Source organism: Bolinopsis microptera, chromosome 11, assembly GCF_026151205.1.
Source record: "Bolinopsis microptera isolate Bmic1 chromosome 11, MBARI_Bmic_1.0, whole genome shotgun sequence".
Classification (NCBI taxonomy): domain Eukaryota; kingdom Metazoa; phylum Ctenophora; class Tentaculata; order Lobata; family Bolinopsidae; genus Bolinopsis; species Bolinopsis microptera.
Genome location: NC_087082.1, coordinates 9,082,758 through 9,105,789, shown reverse-complemented (window position 1 = coordinate 9,105,789; position 23,032 = coordinate 9,082,758). Strand labels below are relative to the sequence as shown.

At 38.4% G+C, this 23,032-nt stretch overlaps 2 protein-coding genes across 3 annotated transcripts in view; both read right to left on the bottom strand.

Annotated features, from left to right (window-relative positions):
• LOC134823041 (THO complex subunit 5 homolog) overlaps positions 1–22,970 on the bottom strand; it is a 31,169-nt gene extending 8,199 nt beyond the window's left edge. For both annotated transcript variants that reach the window (XM_063834385.1, XM_063834386.1), the window contains exons 1-10: positions 22,865–22,970; positions 22,598–22,693; positions 22,225–22,322; positions 21,875–22,006; positions 19,048–19,174; positions 18,675–18,770; positions 18,396–18,490; positions 16,888–16,996; positions 329–465; positions 31–167 (exon numbers count right to left, since the gene is read on the bottom strand). In XM_063834385.1, coding sequence (XP_063690455.1) covers positions 31–167; positions 329–465; positions 16,888–16,996; positions 18,396–18,490; positions 18,675–18,770; positions 19,048–19,174; positions 21,875–22,006; positions 22,225–22,322; positions 22,598–22,693; positions 22,865–22,957 — 1,120 coding nt within the window. In that variant the 5' untranslated portion in view covers positions 22,958–22,970. The remainder of the gene's footprint in view (positions 1–30; positions 168–328; positions 466–16,887; positions 16,997–18,395; positions 18,491–18,674; positions 18,771–19,047; positions 19,175–21,874; positions 22,007–22,224; positions 22,323–22,597; positions 22,694–22,864) is intronic.
• LOC134823045 (alpha-L-rhamnosidase-like) overlaps positions 1–23,032 on the bottom strand; it is a 90,746-nt gene that overhangs the window by 27,590 nt on the left and 40,124 nt on the right. The gene's annotated exons all lie outside the window — the stretch shown is intronic.

Below are 23,032 nucleotides of genomic sequence, written 5' to 3'. Positions count from 1 at the left end.
ATCCGGTGTTGGTTCGAAGCTAGCTCTCACCTAAAGAGTTCGGTATTTTAGTTTTAGAAGGGAGACTATTCTTGTTGAGAATGGAAGGTGTATCAGGGTTGGGACACTCATCTCCGTAGTCCTCCGACCAGAGCGCGCACAGCAGCTCCTTGCTCGACATGTAGTCCCTGGGTTTGGGTGGGAGGGTTAGAGGATAGTAAACTCATACAGATAAGATAAAACACGAGGTAATATTAGGTCCATTAACATTTTTAGAACTGTGGGCATTAACAATTTGCTCAAATAAATCCCCCATATATCAGAAAAAATACAAGAAACTGAAACTCACGTTCCAACAGAGAACTTGTCTCTCCAGGGACTGGCAGTGGTGATCATAAGAGAGATGCTAACTGTCACAACCTTCAACTTGGTCAGGTAACTGAACAGGACCTTAGCGTGGACTCCATCGTCACAAGGAACTATTACCTGGGGAGATAAGATAGCTAAGATAAGAACAAAGAAGAGCTGGGATTTGATACTTTCTGTATATTTTCTTGATTAACTTATTTTGGTGGGCATTATTCGGTTAATGATGTTGTTATGTGACGTTTTCAAAATTAAATGATCGTCTATTGGACGAGACAGTCTCAAAATAGATGGCATTTTAAAATTATATGTTCTTTGCAGTTTATAAAAATTAACCGCTCATGTGCTGTGGTTAAGTTCCATCTGAACATGTGATTCAGTTGTTGACCCGTAAACAACTTTGATTTGGTTGCTATTCGGCTTAAAACTCTGTTTATATTTGTATACTAATACATATTAGGCAGTATCCAGATAGCCCGACCCCTGTTCGCGAACGCCTGTTCGTGAACAACTTATGACATGATGGTTACCAGATCATGTGACTTCATAATAACAGTAACCCCTCGACACTGAATCAAGCCTGCTGATGTATTACAGCCTAGTCCTCCAGTTGATCATCCCCCTTCTACAAGCAGAGTAGGACCCATTCGGAGCAGACGACGAACACAAATGGAAGCGCAAATTCCCTTACTAATTATATCCGAGAGACCACATTTGAATCGTAATCAATAGTTTGATACTGTGTATAGTTTACATACTGTGTATTTGTAAAGAACCTGCAGTCTGTACCCGGGTTATCCAGATCCATGCGTGATGCGAACCACCGCCCTAATCTTAGGGAATCTGTTCCAGTCCATGTTGGAGCCAGGTTACATTTGGATTGTCTCCATATTAGAAAAATTAAGTGAAATTGTAAGGTGACAAGTAAAACACAACACAATTTTTGGCTAGACATTAAAATTAAGAACTCAAACATATGAAATGAAATGAGGTATTTATATTCCGCTCATATGATTAACCAACAACACAAGGAAGGTGGTTAACCATGTCAGAGCGGCTGACTGTGAGTGATGTGAGCAAAAGTGTAAAAGTGAACTAAAGTATAACTCAGCATAAGGCAAAGACAAAATTAAAACATAAATAACAAAATATTAAAAATTGAATTTTATCAAGAAACCAGAAATTATACTGGATAACATTATTCATAATTCACTATAGCATGTTGAAACGTTACCCATCGTCTGCATGAAATCACACGATCATGACCAATAAACTGAAAGAATTAAGTTGAGACTACGAAGAAACAACTAATTTATCAGTGCAGCAAACAACTGCAAGTTTCTTGAAAAAATTCTTTACAGAAAACGTAATCATCTCAACGGCATCACTATTTTTAACGGACGACATATTGCAACACTTCTTGAGCTGGTCAACAGCGTTGTGAAAAGCTGTGACCCTGAGAGCAATGTCGATCATAAGTCTGGCAATGAGAATCTCTCTGTGGGGGTCGTAGTCGGGCATGATATCGAGGACACTTTTAGCAACATGGTTTCTGACGGATTCTAAGAATGTTCCAGTCGTTCCCACGCAAAAATCTCTTAAATCTGAAATCGTTTGGAGGAAATTGGCGGAGGACCTAATTTTATTTTTGTTCAATTTGGCAATGATAAAGTTTTCGATTGAAGAGTAAAGTTTGGTCGTCAAGTTCTGGGGAACACCAACTCGAGTGAATGTAGGAGTTTTGGTACCTCCAAGACTGACTTCGCAGTTATTTTTCTGTTCCTTAATCTTGCCGTTGAACATTTTTCTTTCTGAGTGAATTATAGAAGCAACTTTTTTGTGAATATCTAATTTTCCTTCTCGAGTTGCATTAACAACGGTGATTTGTGCGGTTAGGTCAGGCTCGTCAACTATGCTAACTTTAAATGGTTTAGCTGGATTAGTAACGACTTCACCAACTCTTTGTGCACTATGGTGGGCCTCAGTGACAACCTCTCGTGACTTGCGAATTAAAACCGACGGATTCTTCTTAGCATAAGATAAATAGGGATGGTCGGGGTAGCATTCAATCATCTTGGGACGGGGATAATCGTTTGGTTTATTAGCCAAAGTTCTTTTCCAATGATTTTCGAACGCTAACTTTACTTCCTTTATCTTAACTGCTGAGTATACCTTTCTAAATTTTATCTGTTCAGAAAATCCATGAATTGAAGTTTTCATAGATTTTATCACCCACTTCTTAAAATCGATTGTTTCCCAGTATTCCATTACTTCATAGCATTCAGACAAATTTACGAGATTAAGAATATCATGAGAGACAAGTCTCAACGTCTGTAAGTCCAGATCGTCTTTATAAAGATATCTCCGACAGAGTTCCAATCTTTCTAGAAGTTGGTGAGTAGCACAGTTGTTGAACTCAAGGGGCCCAGAGATCAGCAATTTTACGATGCGATCAGTCATCATAAGTTTTAAGATACAGGAGTTGCGTTTGATCAGTTTACTTACAGGATGTACCGAGATTTCAACAAATTTCATAGATGTCAGAATATTCCCAAGATCAGCCCAATCTTCAGAGCCGAAACAATCAGTCCCGATCGGCTTTCCATTTGACAGATTTACATGAATACCAATCAGCTTCATTCCGATCCTCGCAATAGTCCCATTTCTATCTGACCAGGGCCAAGGGGCACTTTTCAGAAACCTACAGCACATTTCGACTCGCTCGATAAGTACAAAAGAAACGTCATCATTAGTCGAATCTTCTGACTGGTAACACTGCAGGTCTTCAAGTGTCATCTGAAGGATCTCGATAGCATCGAGCCTACGCTGTAAGATATCGTCGGTTGCAAAGTGTTCACGAGTCGTTTCTAAAGCGGTCTCGGTGTTGTCTGACATTGGCTGGAGAGTGGAGATTTAGTGATTGTCAGAGGAGTAACACACATTATATTGCACGTTAATCTCGCTTTTACCTCACCAGATGCGAGTACTACTACTATGTACATTACTCGACGTCAGTGTTTAGCTTTAGCTGTGGTTTAAAAGAAATGACTCAATGCAAGGGTTTACCACGTAAGGACAGAATCTAATACTATGAACAAAGCATTGATTATGTTTATTTCAAGTTTTTATTTGCAATAATATAAAATGAACTTTGGTTATTAACGGCGGTAATATGGCAAAAAAACGAAAGAATCTAAACCAATGCGAAAGGGAGTAAAGTAAGTATAACCAGTGCTGACACGGACGGAAATTTTTAAAGGTGGGAGTGTGGACGGGTTCATACGTTCAAAAAATACTAAATCTTACAAAATCATGTTTGGGCAATTCTGGCAGTCGAATGGATGGAAAACGAGTATTTAATTTATAATTATACTTGAAATAATGTAGTATCAAATGAAAATAATCATAAAACGCCCTGTAATACTACATATTGTATTACTATTACTGTAGCACAAGATAGGCCAGAATTATATATGTACGGATGCGGTTACATAGTAACTATAACCCTTGAAGAAGGGCTACAATATGCAGTAAATACACGACACTCAGACAACACCACAGAGTATAGATCTTATCACAGGATTAACGGCCACTAATTAGGCCTGCTAGTAATGACTGCCAAATAAATCTAGTAGGTAAGGAGAGAGGAAACTTCCAGAACATTCTAAAATCTGTTGCTAATTACGGGGGGATTTTAAACGATATATCTGTCTGTGGTATTATGATTGATTGACCTTTCTTTCTAATCGAAAGAAATGTAAGGAGAAGGACATATTTTCTTGTGTTTGAAGTGATATCTCAAATTTGGCACATAGAAATTCGGCCAAACTTACACAGATTATCCGTCCTATAACCAATGACCATCATACTTTATGGAAAGTTTCAAGAAAATCGTTTGGTAGGATCCAACAAAAACTCATATCAGAAAAACCCAATTTCGGAGTCGGACAAGAGTCGCTGTCGGACAAGAGTCGCCCAATCGAATCATCAAACAAGCCTGGAATAAAGAATGTACAGATCTTAATGAGGTGTCCACCCACACTGTAGTCAAACTGCGGCACTAAACCGTTCAACACAAACTGATATAGTTCACCACACGAAGGTCACCAGATGAAAGTATACAGTGTACACCTGCAGTCAGCACGAAACAACGTGCTATTGCTACACAATTTATTAGAGTCAATAATAACGCGCAAAGAAACGTACACAATGAGTAGATACAGCTAATAAGTAATAATAGCGTTCACTGTGTTGCAACTTGCAGGGAATTATGAGATTATCGTGCCGTGTAGGATCTTAATTTTATAACAACCTGTTTAATAACCTGAAGGAATGAAGGCTGGATCATTGTCCTCTGTAATGATGGTTTACAAGAAGATGATCACACATACACACACACATCTGTTAGATACAACATAGTGGGCCCATGTGTTTGGGGAGAGGCAGGTGTTTCACTGTAAAGGGTGTGATTGTATACCGTATTGACAACTGTGTACAATGTACATCGGATCGTGTACACTGTACATCGTGTACACTGTACATCGTGTACACTGGATAGTGTCCGTCTACCGTATATTTCTCGGAAGAAATGAACGAGGAAGCCGAAAAAGTGATGCCATAATGTGATTTAGCCAAAACTTGTTACTTATTTAACATTTTTAATAGAAAATTGTTTCTATTGATCCAATGAGATGAGTGAGATCGTTTTATCCGGATAATAAGTTTGGGGAACGGACTTTGACTTGACGGACAACCAGTATCCGTTCAAATAAAGTCCGATAAAGTAGGTCTACCGTATATATCTCTACCGTTACCCAGTACTGTGTATGTTTTATGTAACTTTATGTAAATTTCAGTGCCGAAGCATATAGAAAGAATATTAATTTTGATCCGAAACTATAAATTTGTCGAGCAACAGTTGATAAAAGGAGAGATATGAAAGAAGTGCGATGAGTATTTCTGGCAGCCCGATGTTCGTCAATAAGGGGTCGTTCACATATTACGTAATCATTTTTTGGAACATTTTTACCCCCCTCCGTAATCAGTTTTACGCATAGCTATTGTGTCAAAATAACACTAGCGTAATCATTCGGAAACGCCCCCCCCCCTCAACTGATTACATAATATGTGACGTAATATGTGACGTAATATGTGACGTAATACGGTAATATGTGAACGACCCCTAAATATGAATATGGCTCTATTTTAAACTTAGATTTGACCGGAGCAAATGATATTTTTTTCAGTGATATTTGCCTGGACATTTTTCTTTACCCGTATAAATGAAAGATGTATCTTTAACAACAAAAAAGTTAAAAATGAGGGCTGTTTACAATTTAACAAAACCACAAGTATTCTTAAATAGATTTGGAGGTCCATCAGTCAAGCGAAAATTTGATGGGAACGAAATAAATCCATAAAGATTAAAGGCACATACAAATTGAAAGATTTAATTGTAAGATTGTATTACTCTGATTACAACTGTTTTACTCTAATCCTACAAATTACAAAACCGTAAAAAGTAAAAATAACTTCATTATCATATGGAACTAAATATAATCATCAAATTACATTTTATTTAATGACAAATATTTCGATGAAGCAAGAGATGCTAATAGTTTATTGCAGCAGCATAGTTTCAAAATCTCCTTAAATAACTGTTCGATCCTAGATGTTTCAAACTTTGCATTTATTAATTCATCGTCATAGTTAAATCTCTTCACCCAAATGATCAATTGAACTAGGCTTTGATTGATAGAACGAACAATTTTGTTTGGCTGTTTCATGAAATCATCAATTAATTTAATCTCGTTAAAATCATCATACTCATAGTCAACCTCAATGGCAGTTTTTACCAAGTTCGAAAGTGCTTGAAGAAATGTTTCGTTCGTGTGTTTCAGTGCTGATTTCAACTGAGTAAGGTTCTTGACAACCGTGCTCAGTGACAATAACTTGATAACTGAGGTTCTACATTCAAGTACATTGAATGCAACTGACAAACAACTGAGAATATCACACTGTAACTTAGCCATCAACTCTGGAGGCACTCTGATTTCTTCAAAAGGGGAAAAAGGGTCGGATTCTGAAGTCTTTGATTGGTCGGATTCTGAAGTCTTTGATAGGTTGTTCGCAGTGAGATCCTTTTCAAACTGCCTCCGTAGCCATCTCAAACATCTAAACAGTTTGAATCTTACAATTTCCTTCATACGTCTTTTTTCAATGATTCTCGGGAAGTTCTGTGATCTCTTGTTGGCACGTCTTTTTGAGGAGGTCGGGATAACAGAGAAATATCCGTGCTCTGCCTTTGCAAGTGTGAGTAACTCATTGTAAGAGCCTTCTGGAGTGGGAAGTAACGGTTGGATCTTAACCGAAGAAGGTGAGGATTCTACTATTTCAGATCCCCTGTCAATTTTCTTAGGAGCTGAGATTAGGGGCTTGGGTGAAGAGTCAGTTAAAATATTCTGTTCAGGAATCGCCATATCTTCTGGAGGTTTAAGAAGTAGAGGTTGGCCTTTAAGTCTCCGACCGGCCACATGTGCAGGAAGTGGACGGACTATAATTTTTCTGCTTGGAAATGAAGGTTCACAAGACGTCTCATTGTTCACATTTGGTAATGATATCTCATTCACCCTCTCATGTTCATCTGAAGGGAAAGTTCTAGTAATCACCTTGCTGTCATCCTTTGAAACGCTAACAGGAGACAAACTCAATCTTTTAGAAAATTTGACAAAAGGTAGAGGAGGATACATTTCTGTCATGACTGAAGGGAAGAAATTTTGAGGTGCGCTAGAAACTACATTGTCCCAATATTCTTCGTAAGAAAGTCGGGCCTGTTGTATTTCAATTCCAGAGTAGATTCTCCGGGGGACAAAAGCTATAGGTACCTGACACTTTAAGGTCCATGTCTTAAAATCAATAGCTTCCCAATAAGCCATAACCTCATGAGGCTCACTGAGGTTCAAAAGCTTGAAAATGTCATCGGATATAAAATTGAGAATTCTTGAATCTGCATCGTGTTCCCGCAAATATCTGTCACATATTTCTATTCGTTCAAAAAGCTTCCAAGAGCTGTTTTTACTGAATTCTAAAGGTCCAGCACTTTGAAGCTGTCCTATTCGATCAGCAACCATAAGTTTTAGAACAACAGAGTCATTACCAGAACCAATAAGGGGTTTTCCAGGATCACGATGTGGCAAAAGAGAGGTTGAACGGAGCCATTCCTCTAAAGAAGCATCACCTTCATCCTCCCAGAAGCCATCAAGAGTATCATCTAGAAGGTTCCCGTAAATATCACTAAGTCTCTTTTTGACAAGTTGGATCGTCCCAAACTTGGACTCGTCCAAAAGATCAGAACCCTCCATGAATCTGAAGCACATATCAACCCTATCAATGAGTTCGCTAACTGCTGAGAGACCGGATAATAAAGGATCCTTACTCCTATAAACGTCCACATCTTCAAGAACCATGGTGAACAGTTCTTCTGCGTCTAGTAGCCGTTCTGTAATTAGACAGGGAGTGTCGCTGGTAGAGGGGGTGTAGGAGGTTGTTCGGATGGAATAATTCAAGTACGAAAACATGACACCTGATGTTTTATTTTCAGTGAAACGTAAGACAATTGCAAACAAATATATAATAGTTTCAGATTTAACGTAGTTAAATCAAACAGGGCAAATCAAAATGGACAACAAATTCCACGCACGGTCAAATTTAAATTGAACAAAGCTTATATTAACAGCGTTTTGTTCTAAAATGCTTTGCCGTTTTAAAATCACAACCCGCCGGTCACTTTACTTAAAGATAAAGAGGTTTAATGTTCGTGTAAATTTGACACCCTTAAAGTGAACAATCGGTAACATCGAGACGCCCTACTTGTTAAATACGTGTGATAAGATAACGATAAAATAGCAAGGAACGAAAAAATAAAGATAAGAGTGACTCATGTAGTGTTTGCGGTTAGAATGATAAAAATAGCAACTAATACAGCACATATCTCCCAGATGACCCGTTAAGTGATTATATGAGATAATAGGTCTCATAAGGACACATTCCAGCAAATTACAAGTACGACCTATAAGATCACAATATTATTGAACAAGAGATAACATGAGCTAAACGCAAAATGCTCAATGGCTTAATGGCTCAACAAGGAACTAACCTCTGACGTAATATATGGGTGAGATGGATATTGGATATATGCCCAGATCGCTGTTAATTTATAGAGGACCAATACTACACTCATGAAGACAGAATCGTCGGTAGAATTTATATCTATTGATTTGAAACCGCGTATCATGCTATAATTAGGTAAATGAGCTGATCATCCGACCGATCAATACATATCTTGATTGGGTATACAACAATTAGAGATTGAATAGAATAGATACAATTAGGATCAAATCCACCCCCGCCCATCATGCCCTAACCACTGGACATTCCATCTCCTGGAACAACCTAGAAGTCCTTAAATCACTCACCACACGATCTCAACTTTACCTGAAAGAACATGCCGCTATCCAGATAAGACAACCCTCCATGAACCGAACTGATCGTGCCCCTAAATGTAGCTCACTATGGGACCCCATCCTTCCCAAGATCGCCTCATCCCTCAAGACCAGGCCATCTGGCATTTCCTTTTCATCTACCTCACAAGCCGAGTTTTTTAATGTTATTGTACGGGTAAACCGCCCCTAAAATGTCACCCACCCCTAAAACGCCACTCTTGATCGATTGGATCCCATCTTCTTAGAAAGTATCTTACCTAATCATTTGTAACTCCTAAACATAAAAAATATCATTCAGACCCTGCCACATCCTGAAATTGAATCTAAATGATGCCATAAGGGCATTTTTTTCACTTTGTACGAATTTTTTACTTTTGAAAAAAAGCGCACAATTTTATAACTCTGGATTTCATTAATATTAACTCGGTTTTGGTCTAGGATAGTGATATTTAGGGGGGGGGCCAATGGCATAAAATGGCATAAAATGGCATAAAATGGAGACTTTTTCTATGGAGAAAATGGAAAAACCCATGAGTAATTCTCCATTTTCTCCATTTTATACCATGAATTTTGTCTTCGAAATTTCATCTTTAACACCATTTGACACCTAAATTGGACATCCTAACATGTTTATTTACGCTTACTAGGGGCGTAACAAGCTTATGAAAGCTCATAGTAGGCTACTAGATGCTTATACTAGGTTGGTAGAGGCACACTTCAGGCAAACTCATAATTACTCAAGCCTAGTGTAAAGTTATTTCTACAGGCTACAGCAGGAGTAATAGGGGAGAGTAATAGGCACTGAGAAGTGAGACCTACATCCTCGACAGTCGAAACAAGCTCGCACTGCAAAGGGGAGCCCTGCCTTCCGAGATCGCATTACCAGGGGGAAGCCTCGAGTCCAAATTTGTGTATCGAGGGGTAGGTGCAGACTTCGATAAACCGAAAAACCAAAAAAATATTTTCGGCTTATAATGAAGAGGGTAGCATGAAACGTGGAGAAAAGTGGTTTTTAGAAAAACTTTGAAAAATTTTGACTTAGAAAATTTTCGGCCCGAGTCATTCTCGATACGTACCTCTCGTATCGAGAGCTCCCGATTCCGAGCTCGTGTTGCAAAGGGGAGGCCTGCCTTCCGAGATCGCATTACCAGGGGGAAGCCTCGAGTCCAAAATTGTGTACCGAGCGAGGGGTAATTTTCTAAGTCAAAATTTTTCAAAGTTTTTCTGAAAAACACTTTTCTCCACGTTTCATGCTACCTTGTTCATTATAAGCCGAAAATATTTTTTCGGTCAAAATTTTTCAAATTTTTTCTGAAAACCGCTTTTTTCCACGTTTCATGCTACTTTGTTCATTATAAGCCGAAAATATTTTTTCGGTCAAAATTTTTCAAATTTTTTCTGAAAACCGCTTTTTTCCACGTTTCATGCTACGTACTCTGTTCATTATTTGCCGAAAATATTTTTTCGGTTTTTCGAAGTCCACACCTTCCCCTCGATACACAATTTTGGACTCGAGGTAATGCGATCTCGGAAGGCAGGCCTCCCCTTTGCAACACGAGCTCGGAATCGGGAGCTCTCGATACGGGAGGTACGTATCGAAAATGACTCGGACCGAACATTTTCTAAGTCAACATTTTTCAAAGTTTTTCTGAAAACCACTTTTCTCCATGTTTCATGATACTCTGTCCATTATTGGCCGAAAATATCTTTTAAAAAAATAATTTTTCTCGAAATTCTAAATTTTTCAGGTTTTCCATGGCATAAAATGGCATAAAATGGCATAAAATGGAGACTATTTCTATGGAGAAAATGGAAAAACCCATGAGTAATTCTCCATTTTCTCCATTTATGCCATTGGCCCCCCCCCCCCCCGATATTTACATATTTTAGCAACTTTGTACATATGACTAGAGATATGGAAAGTTATACATTACTCAATATTACTACCCTCCCCTAAAATGTCACCTGGCCGCCCCCTAAAATGTCATTTTATCAGATTCTGGCTTTGAGACTACAAGCACCATAAAATGGAGGTACCAGCCTATTAAACATCATATTTAGCATCTAATGGTAATATTAGAAAGCTTTGGCTCTACAAATTGATGAGCAAATCACTCATGATAACAATGATGAAAACAGACAAAACCTGGGTGCTAACCCCAGGGACCACCTGACACAGTCCAGTTGCAATAACTGCTCAGAGCTGAAACGGTCCATGTCGGTGCTTCAGGATAGCTTGCTTGAACTCAAAGATGAGATGCTACAACAAAAAGCAATCTCTGACCTCATTATATCATCGCCAACCACATCGGATAAAAGCATGTCAATTGCCATTAAAAACAAATTAGGCCCAATTGACACCAAACTGAGTGGAATTAGGGATGATCTTGAGAAAATTCGAGCAGCAGTAGATGAGCAGAACATGATATTAGAGAAATTGACCAACTCCAAAGCCCAGTTGTCAGATAAACTAAACACTATGCAAAGTTTCACTCTTAAAGATATGAAAACAACCAATTCTGCAAACAAAATGAGAATCGAGACCCTTGAAATTGGCCATGAAAACTTAACAAAAGCCACAAAGGCAATTGCCAAGTCTACTCTCAAACAAACACACGAGTCAATTTTAGAATTGAAACATGAGCTTCGCCCTACCGTCGAGGCGAATGAAACCACAAGTGCCTCAAACAGGACGAGGATAGAGGTTCTCGAGTTAAATGTAGAGGAGACATTACAAGCACTGAGTAGCAGCAACCAATCCTTAGCTGACATCAAAGTAGCTGCCCATAGTCCTCCTACAACCAACTCCAGGTCAACACTCAGCCATGGCAAACCGAGTACGCTTCGTGACAGCTCAACTAATGCCACAGTGGGTACGCCTCAGACAACAGCCCGGTTATGGTCAGAGGTTGCTGGAAAAGACGACAACAAAAGATTCACCGTAGCAAACAAGCATAACACCAAGAATCACCGTGAACAGGACAGACTTGGTAACAATGGCCATCGCAACCACGTACTGCTGCGGGAGAACAACAGCAATACAAGCTCCTCCATCAATGACAGGAAAAGCTACAGGCGACACACGGTACTCCTGATCCACGATGAGAACTTTGATGAGTTCGATCCAAGACGCTTTAACAGTCAGTTCAATGTTCACTGCTTTAAAGCAACTAGCTACTCTGACTTGGGAAAGAACTCAAAACAACTTAACAAAACCTTAAAGCGACTCAAACCAGAGTGCATATATATCCACACGGGGATTAATGACTTTCTCTACAAGAAAACGGGTCTTGTAGGCCACGTGAAGGAACTTTACTTACATCTGCTTAACACCACAGCAGCACAGATATGCTTCTCAGCGCTGATACCCTCCTCTAATGACTCTTATATCAATGACAGGTTACGTATCATCAACGAGGAGATCAGAAACCATATAACTTGGCTCCACAACCACAAGCCGGAAGTCAAAGATAGGATCTTCACCTTCACAAATGAGAAGATTGGCGACCAAAGCACTTATTCGCCCAGCACAGGCTTCAAACTCAGTCAGAGAGGCCAAAACATGCTCTGGCTTCGCCTCAGGGAAGGTCTGAGGAAGACATTACGCCTCCCCCGATTAAGTTACCACGAGGGCAACAAAGCAAGACGCAGCACTAACAGGTATAGCGATGACTAAATCTACATCAAAGAGGTCCCGGCACTCCCTTAGGTTCCTGTGTTGGAACATCAACCACTCTCGGGACAAAACTGAAGGACCTAAAGTCGACATACCCGAAATCCAAGATCTCTTCAAAAGCCACGATATCTTTGCACTGCAAGAAACTAAAGGGGAGATTAACTTTAGTAACTACTGCTGCTTTAACTCAAACCGAAAGGGGTCAAATTCTGGTGGTGTCTGTATTGGAGTCCATAAAAGCCTACAAGCCGGTGTAACTCATGTCCAGATGAACGCCTCGGAGGACATCGTTGTAGTTAAGCTGAAAGCCAACTATTTTGATCTTGATAAGAACACCTATTTAGTTAATGTATACGACTCTCCAACCAATGGTTCTTTCAAGAAGCGGAGAAGAGATATAGAAACTGAAGTCAGCAACTCAACTCTAGAACACCTCCAAGAATTCCTGGCAGATATACCGCTCAGCGAGGATGCCATTCTTCTCGGTGACTTTAACGCTAAAACTGGCACAATGGATGACATGATGTCTGACAATAGACACCTGAAAGACTACGAACTTAACGCCCATTACTGCTGACGAAACGCAACAACTCGGACCTTAAGCTGAACACAAACGGGCGACCCTTCATCGAACTCCTGCAAACAACTGGTCTAGTCATTCTCAATGGTGGGACCCTGGGTGACATTTTTGGTGCACCCACTTGTATTCAACGCCACGGTGTTAGTACTGTTGACTATATCTGCGTATCCACGAGTCTCCACGATAAAATTCGCCAACTCAAAATCGAGAGCATATCCCAGTACTCCGATCACAGGCCACTCTTTATGACTATCTCTAACAATCATCTAAAGAGGATCTCTACCAGTAATGACACTAAAGACATCCAGGATGCACCCAAATCCTTCAAATGGAACAGATCAGAGAATCTCTCTGCCGACTCAGCAACCCAGTTTCGCTCGGCACAGAATGATCAGACATTTAAGGACAAAATAGAACACCTCCTTAACCAAACAGCGAACACAGCAGACGAAGCAACACGGCTCAATAGAGATTTGGTCGCAACATACCACAACCTTGCGAATTCGGTTACTACAACCAAACGTGGAACACGTACTAACAAGAAAAAATGGTTTGATCTTAACTGCAGGCGTGCGAAAAGTGAGGCTAGCAGATCTGACAGGAATGCAAATCGCAACCCACACAGCAATTTCCTTCGCAAAGAAGAAGATTCCTACAATTACATTATTCTACTATTGCGAAGACACGATGGTTTCCCAAACTAAAATACACAACAAACCCTCCACCCAACACGACACGCTCCCACACCAAACCCCGGGCAGATCCTGAGCTCTTCCCTCTAAATCATTAAACACCGATGTTTAATCAAGTGCAACTCTCAATAATAAATTTCGCCCCCCTTCCCTGCGCCGCTAAAGCTCAGAATCGTCTCTGTGCACTATCTAAATCTCAGTTGTAACCACAACTTCATGCCCTTCAAATAAAAACCTCAAAAAAAGTCGAGTTTTTTTCCCAGGAATATCATGCATCAGCTTTAAGACATGTTTATCTTAGCTTCAATTACTCCCATTATGATACTAAATACTGCAAAGACAGATGTGAACTTAACTGGTGAACTACCGAGTCTATTGACATGAAGAAGGCCAGAACACAAAGTGTTAAATGTTTGATACCGCACATTGTGGTGTATCTAATTTGATCAGGATCGACAACAGCTAGGGAAGGAAGGAAGCTTGCAGCATGATTTAATTAGTTAGTTAGTTTTCTATACCAGAACCACATCTCGCTATAACAAATAAATGTATAATCAAATCTGGGTTTATGGATGATTACATTTACACTAACAATGGCAATGATTTTGAAGTTGGCAATTAGTCCACACTCCACAGATTAGGGTATTTAAGGGAAGAATTTCACGGTGAACAAAATCAGGGCTATGGCAAGAGAAATACAGAGACACAGCTGTAATGCTCCATTAATCACCTTGACAAGTGTAATGCGTGTACTCTAGCTAATATCTATGGTAACTGTAACAATATACCCGTTACAAGACCGAAGCCCTACAAAAGAAGACCGGTTCTCACCGGTATAATCAGTGTCATATCAATTTTAACTAGAAATGCTCCAGAATTGATAAAGTGTTCAGACATCAAAGTTCAGTTGTAAGTTTTAATTCATAAAATTAAACTGATCACGTTCCGTGCCAGTACAGCTCGCGTATATAAAGACAATTGATTATGATAGACTAAATTGGCGACAATCAAAATTCCAGGGCCTATAGACTTATAGAGGCTAGAGCGTACAAATTAACAGAAGTGCATATAATATTTTATTCGGACTCTTGTCACGAGATTCGAAAAATTCACTTTTGTCTAATTATGATTATAATTCGGTTTTTTGTAGAGAAAGGATTTGAGCTTTTGAGAAGAGTATAAGCTACCTATATGTTTCTTCACATAGTTCCTGATATGTATTCCTGATATGTATGTATGCTTACCGCTCATGCCATATTTTGTACAGCGGCGTTGGCAAGTTTTTATCGGCCGTAGATGGGGGATAGTACATAAGTGTTTCGTTTTGGTGCGCTACTATACTTTTTAACTCCTTATCTACATTACCATGTTCGGAGTTCGGACACACATAATTGACTTTATTGCAAACGATTTTTCATTATTAGCCTACTGCCTAGAGAGCTTCGTGTAAAAACAACATAGAATTCCAATAGATCGTTTTAATACAACAGAATTAAGCTGAAAACGTGAATTGAAAGGGAACATGTAATTTGATCACGGGCGAGTGTAGCGTTAAAATTGGAACAGTAAATGTGATCTAGCGATAATTTAATTGATGTGAGCGAATATATAACGTTCTTATTTTTATTACAAGGGTAGCTTGTAAAAAACGATTCCTAAGAACTAGCGCAACATGAAGATGTGCGTGTAAGACTTCGAGTACAACAACATCGAAAGTGCATGTGAACACGCTTTTAAACATGATAGGTCCATTGTGAAATGACGTGGCCACAATCGCGCAAGTCTTAAAATGGATTACCGCAGCTGCAGGTACATCCAACATCATGTTAAACAGGAAACTCTCAAATAGTAAGGCATCTGGTAAACATAAAGTAAACATTGAAAATAAATGGATTTGATAAACATGTTTAGCGTGTAATTACCTTTTCAATTAAATGTTGTTACGAGAGGTAGTAATTTGGTGGATTTTCTTACGGTTACACCGGTAAAAGGATTTGCGAAACGTTAGTTAATTAGTGACCATGAAATAAAGGCTGGGGCAATAACAATATTTAAATAGGGTATATCAGACCAACAATTCATCACAAAGTTAAGAATCTAAGTAAACTATAGGTAAAAATATAATATTAATCATAAGCTAAAATGTACTAATCTTTGTATTCTAAATGGGGAAAAAGAAGAAACATTGTCAGTCAGTCGAGAAAATTGTCAGTCAGGCTATATGGCAGTTTTGTAGATGTTGTGACTATGCTAGTAGTGGTCCCAGGCTTGCGACTGGAATTGCGGTGTTAAATCGATTTAATGGTACCAACGATCCACCTCCCACTTGTTGTTTGGTACTTAGCATTAATAGTGTTAGCTGTAGCCATTTATAGCAAGAATCTTAAAACTAAAGGGGATGACAAGGAAAAGAGGAAGGAAAAAGAATAACGGGACAAACAATTAATTAAAGTATTTATAGGAGCATTAGATATTGTAATTACAAGCTTCAATAATAAATCACTGACTAAAACTTCTAATTAAAATGACACTTGGTACGCTCGCCCATTTTCACTGGTCAGTCTGAACTTCGGTTTAGCACGTTGTACACTTATTCACCTAAGTTTCAGAATTTGTTCAGTTTAGCAGAGTTAGTACCCGTGTTTCAATAAATCAAAAGATATCAGGGGAGTTCTTTAATAATGTTACGGTCATCTAGAATACCGAACTTCCTGAAAACGTTATCATATTTCCTCAGACAACGTTTAATGCCTTTAATCAGTCTATCACGGCTATATCCTCTATCAATTAGAATTTTGAATATTTTGTGAAGATGGGAGGTAAAGATATCCAATCTAGTGCAAACATTACCATATCTAAGAACTTGACTTGAAAAAACGTTGTAGCCAACCTCGGTTGGGATGTTACTGTGAGGAAATGTAAGGGATACAACATGAAAATTAAAATCATCAGTTTTGTTATAGTTATACACTGATATTTCTAGTCCTTCTGTGGAAATATTAATATTTAAATCAAGGTAGTTAATGATTTTATTATTGGAACCAGCTCGCTCCATCTCCAATGAATTAGGATAAATATCTTTAATCAAGTTACCTCAACAGTAAGAGGATGAGCTTTAAACACTTTCTTCTTGCCGGGATCATTGACAGCGCTCCTTCGTTTCGAGTGTTTGGTTTCAATTTCGACTACCTCATCCACGTCACTGGGAGGTCAAAATTTCGGTAAAATTAAAAATTTATGAAGGAGCAATTTCGCCAACGATGAATGTTATAATTAAAATTGTGCCTTTTTACTTTTTTTGCATGACGTTACAATTACATCTGATTTCGATCTATACCGTGACAACGGATTCTAGAATTTGTATCTTGTTTTTGTCGCACATACATATACACAGGGAACTAGAAGTTTCATTAAGACTGACCTAAATCCTGACCTTATTTTCTGACACCCTTTGCAAAAACAAAGCTTTAATATTTGTAATATTCTTAATGTAACAAAAACGGTTCATAATCAGTTGTGGACATTAAATCATAAATAAACAATTTATAATTCTAGGATGCTCAGATGACATGTTGTAGCATTTTGCATCACTGGTCACACAATGGACCAGAAGCAGTGTGACAGCCTTACAAAAACCGAAGATCAGGATTCTTTGAGCAGCCAGGCGAAGGATAATCCATCAGAATCAGATGTTGGTAGGACTGATAAGACATTTTGCCAGACCCTTGAAAATGTATTTGAAAGCAATATATTTCAATTATTGATCATTGCTCTGGTGGTGATTGACATGGCAATAGTTACAGTCGAACTCACATGTTCGCTGGAAGTGGTAGAGAAAAAGGATGATGAAAATATATCCAAATTCATCAAGAAAGTTAAAATTTTGAACCTTGTTGTAATCTCAATATTTGTTGTAGAAATAGCGACGAAAATCTCAGTCTACCGTAGAAGATTCTTGACATGCTATGAACTGTTCGATGCCGCGGTTATAGCAACGTCATTTATATTGGATATCGTATCCTTGAACGAAGCTCATCCTTCAAAACATACAACAGCCGCCGAATTTATTATTGTCGCAAGATTTTGGCGTATAGTAAGAATAGTGAACGGAACCATTTTCCAAATTCGTTCAACCGAAGAAGAGAAAGTAAAAAGGCTTGTAAAGGAGATTGAAGCTCTGAAAGAAGAAAATGAATCGCTGAGATCACGGGTTCCGAATGTATCATCTAGTCAATTTGGTTTGGTTGATAACTCACAAAGCTCCAATTCAAATTATCATTGCCAAATTTCTGATTTATAATTCTTGTTGAAAATATATTTGAATTTGTTGGTTTATCCTCTTGATAATTGATATACAATAAAACTTACTAATTCCTGTAATGCAATTGTTATTTTCTGAACCAAACATCATGTATGGCAACAAAAGTCTGGTCAAAATAGTGACAAAAATAGTACCGATAAGGTACTACTGACTACAGTTCTTCTTAACTCTTAAAACTTCTATACAGATTCGGGCAAAGGTCTTAATCGTTCAGATGGGTGTATACTGTACAGCTCTGACCACGCACATACTCCTAATTAAACTCACGAAAATTTCTCACCTAGCATCATCAGTGGAGAGGTTTTTAGCAATCTCTAGATCACCGTTGATGGTGACTGTAGTTCCAAGCTTCAAATACTCCGTATACCCTGTCACCTAAATAAAGAACTATAACTTAATCAGTATTTCATTCAAGTTCGTATTTATCAGTCATCATAAACATCATGGAAATTATCAGGCCAGGAAGTCATAACCAAGATAATTGGGTCTGCTCAGCTTTTTTATCTTTCAGGATTCTAAGAGGTCAACAAACACCACACTTATAATTATTCATATGCACCTGACTGTATATGTTGTAGAGTTGAGGGGGTAGCCAAGCTGCCATCTCCGCTTGTGTCTTCTTATGAACCAGCTTCATTCCTAGATAATCCTGCACCTGCAAACACACACGTTCAGATGTAAATCATTGGTGATCTGATGTGATTGTGATAATATACAAAATTGTAGAGTTAATGATAATATTAATAGTGTTCACAGGACATCGTATCCTCAAAACACTGAGCGCTTGTAATTGTACGCGAATCTTCAGGACATAGTATCAGACGCCTATTGAATATTGAGTCGCACTTGCTGTCTTCTTGATGAGCAGCGCGGCTTAATATCATAAAGAAAATGTCGTAAATTGGCAAACAAAATTTAATTAGTAACAATACCTGAGCTGTTGTAGCCAACATCTCCTCGAGTTGTGGAGGTAGAGAAGCCAGGTAACCCTTCAGTCCTGCGATCTCTTCCTCCAAGCTCACCTTAGATTTCTCCCATCTCTCCTGGTCTACACGCATCCTGTCGGAAAACTAGTGTTAGCCATTTCGACTTTTTGAGACATGCTACCCATCTTACTATACACTGTATAAAGCGAGGCCTCGAAATTTACAGGCCAGCTTTTCGCGGTAGTGGTATACTAATACTATAGATAAAACGGATAAGGATCATTTTCGATGTTCGTACTTGCTGTGTGAATGGCCTCCCAATGCACTGAACTGTAGTATTTATTGAATCTAGATAATAAAATAATATGAGCTGGAAGTGGAGAAAGCAAATGTATTAGCCTGTACCATGTGGTTTTAATATTTTGCAATATGTCTTTATAAACCCGAACTGGCTGTGCACTATTTTTGCGCGTTATAAGGTGATTGGAAATCAGCACGCATCGGTGATTCGCTCAAAGTATAAATATAATCATGTACCATAGTCACCAGAAGAAACACATATTTTTCAGATTTTGAATTTCCGCAAACAGTTGAACTCCAGAATTAAAGGCAGAGAATATATAAAATTCAAGCTGGCTCAAGGTTTTCCAGCCATATCAGTACTTCTGAACTTCCGTTTTCTGGCCCTTACTTTTTCATTCCACGACGAAACCGGCCAACTTAGGGCCGTTATTGATAAAGTAGTTAGTTGCTTAAGCTGGCCTTTCATGAGTCTGTCCAATTTCTATGGATACTTGATAGTGACTAAACTTTTAAATTTTATCTAATATTTTTAAGCTTTTCTGTCCTGTAGTACGAAGAGAATTACACGATTACATTTTTGCCGTATTACACGATCACATTTTTAAGCTTTAGTAATAATTGATATATTATTTTTACTCATAAAAATTCATCATCGCAGTGTAAATATAAATTACACAATATAAATAAATATTAATATTTTTAATTCAATACTTTGCAAAATGTAATGCAATTCAATACAATAAACAGTTAAATAATAAATCCATGACAATATCGTAGCTGTCGAATTCTGAAAATTGTTACCTTAATAAATTAAATTTATAACGATTCAAGTGCGTGTATATATACTGTATAAGAATATTTATTAAAAAATCATCGAATAGATAAGTTGAATAAAAAGTGCATCTAATCTGGAAATAATCTAAATGATATATATAGTTCTATTCTGATGAAAATTCTGATGAAGACATGTGTCTGCACATTCCTGCTCGATTCTCTCTCCAGGTTTCATCTTACTACATCTGTATACGAAGGTGTTCTCATAGTTCCAACCATAGACAGTAAGTCTCAGAGCTTCAGCATACCTGCTCGTACAAACTGAAGAGTAAGTTCGTCAGGAATGTTACTCAGACACCAGTATCATTCACTTTCTCCGTCGTCTCCTGAGTCAGCTTCAGTCCCTCTTATCAGGGCCCAATGGAGAAGGGGATTATTGTTTGAAGTGACATATCCTTTTGTCAGAGGTTTGTCGGGGAATTGTTTTAGAAAGTCCCCAAGAGCAAGTTTAAAGGAGCTCAGTGTAGGCTCTTGGTTTACTTCTCTTGGCAAAAGATCCCAAAGCTTTGTGGCTTTCTCACCAAGGTTTATGTCGAATTCTCTGTCATAGCGACCGACTTTATTGTTCCAGCTTCCAGCGTAAAGCAACATCATCATCGCACTTTCTTGGTCAGTCCTGAACAGTTCGCCATACGATGGGTTGGAATCGTAGGCATCAGGGCGATCAAGTGTTTTGATCTCCAAAACACAGCCTCGTAGAGGAAACATAACTCGTTCTTCCTTGTCTTTTAGGGGTTTCCATTCGGCTAGAGATCGGTCTAGAACGGTAGAGAAGGCCGAGTCAAACATTGCCAAGACAATAAGGAAAATCATGTACTTCTGAATAATATGATTTTTACATTACATACTTATTTAAAGAGTATTTATCGGATTAATAGAAACAACCAAACTTCGTGATCAAAAGTTATAAATCCTATAAAAGATTCTACAAAATATCTTAACCAATACCTAATAGAATTTAAGCAAAGAAATGGAAAAGAAGGCTTTTAAATGCAGGAATATGAAAAAATTCGACACATAATACTATAACAGCAGAAATACCAATGCGACCCAACAAAACATAGAATGACGATCAACCCACTCGAGCCTGGTCATTAAATACAAGATCACAATAGCTTGGTCCCACGGTCCGACAGATCATATCTAATATGCAGGAAGGGAAGCCACTAGAAACAATTATCAGTATTACTGCATATTATGTAGTACAGCCATGTCATCTGTTATATAGCGACGTGACCTTATCAGCTGATACGAGTTGTTGTTTGATCATTAATGATTAATCACGATACTGACGTTTTAACAAGTCACGTCACTTTCCTGTCACGTGTGATGTTACATTGATTCGAGTAACATCTTAGCGACATTCCAGGCATTATTCGATTTTTAGACATGTTTAAAAGTGCCTGTTTTGTTAAATTGTTGTACTGAAGCTCTATTTAATGTTATTTTGTGTTAAACAGGCGGCTCACAGTCACAAGTCATTACTTAATAATTATCCCCGACTTGCAACCGGGGCGGCAACTCCCGGTATAACTACTTTACTTGTAAATCTGAGGGTAGGCTGACGACAGGGTTTTGGTTATCAAGAAAAACGGCTAACGTCTGTTTAGGAATTTAAACAACAAATAATAAATCGGCAAAAATAAGATTTTTTGAAAGAAACCAACATTTTTTTCAAAGTAAAAGATTTGCTCACGCTTTGCGCTGTTCGAGTTCCCACTTGAGGCGTTGTAACATATGCTCGTGCTGGTCAGGTGGTGGTTTCTCGTCCCCTAAACTGATCAGATACTCGCTCTCCTGGATCAGACTCAACTCCTCATCCACCGACCTGGATGGGGGATCATTAGTGGTTGACTGATTTCCTTCATTTATATTTCGATAAAGTTTAGCTTAATTATCTCATTATAAGTTCAGTTGGTTTAGATTTTTCGCTCACGGATTTTCCGGAGGGGATGTTCATTTCTTAGAGATGATTCGTGTTGTTTGTAGAACTGCATGGCGCTTGGTATCTTAATTTTGAAAAATGTTTGATAAACGATCGCTTACTTGTACTGCAGACATTTCGTTATTTCTCGTTGTAGGTAAATTTCTTCAAACTGCAAATTCTTCAGGATCAAGTCTGTACTATCCAGCTTCTTTTTCAACTGCAAATATGGCAAAAACTTCAATCAAAGAATTTACAAATTTCAAAGCGACATCTGTATTACAAGTGTCAACTGTCAAGCACATGTAGAGTGTAAACATAAGCACGACTTCTTGTTGGGCCTCCTACAACAAATAATAATTATGAAAATATATAATGGTATGTGTAAAACTAACCTGACGTGTGTTATCACGAACTAACCTGACGTGTGTTATCACGAACTAACCTGACGTGTGTTATCACGAACTAACCTGACGTGTGTTATCACGAACTAACCTGACGTGTGTTATCACGAACTCTCCTGCACTGCTGTTGAGCTTTACAGTTAAACTTCTTCAGCTGTGCAAAATATTGCATACAATTCTCCACAACCTGGCGATTGCTATCTTAGTATATTGCTGGACAATAAACATGAAAAGGTAACCAAACTTGGAAGACAGTTGGAACTCGGGAAAGGATCTAACATCAGGATCCAAATCTTGAACACAAAGCACTCATTGAGTATACAGGTAATTAATTAAACGTTATATTTCACTTGTATACCTCCTGTGATGGCTCATCCAGTCCCTGAAGCTTGTTTAAGGACTCATGGAGAAGCGAGCAAGTTTTCTTGTACTGCAAACACGCGTCAACCATCACCTAGACAAATGGAATTTCTAGTTTCCTTTAAATAATAAAAAATCAGTTTCTTAAATGATGGAATTATTACTG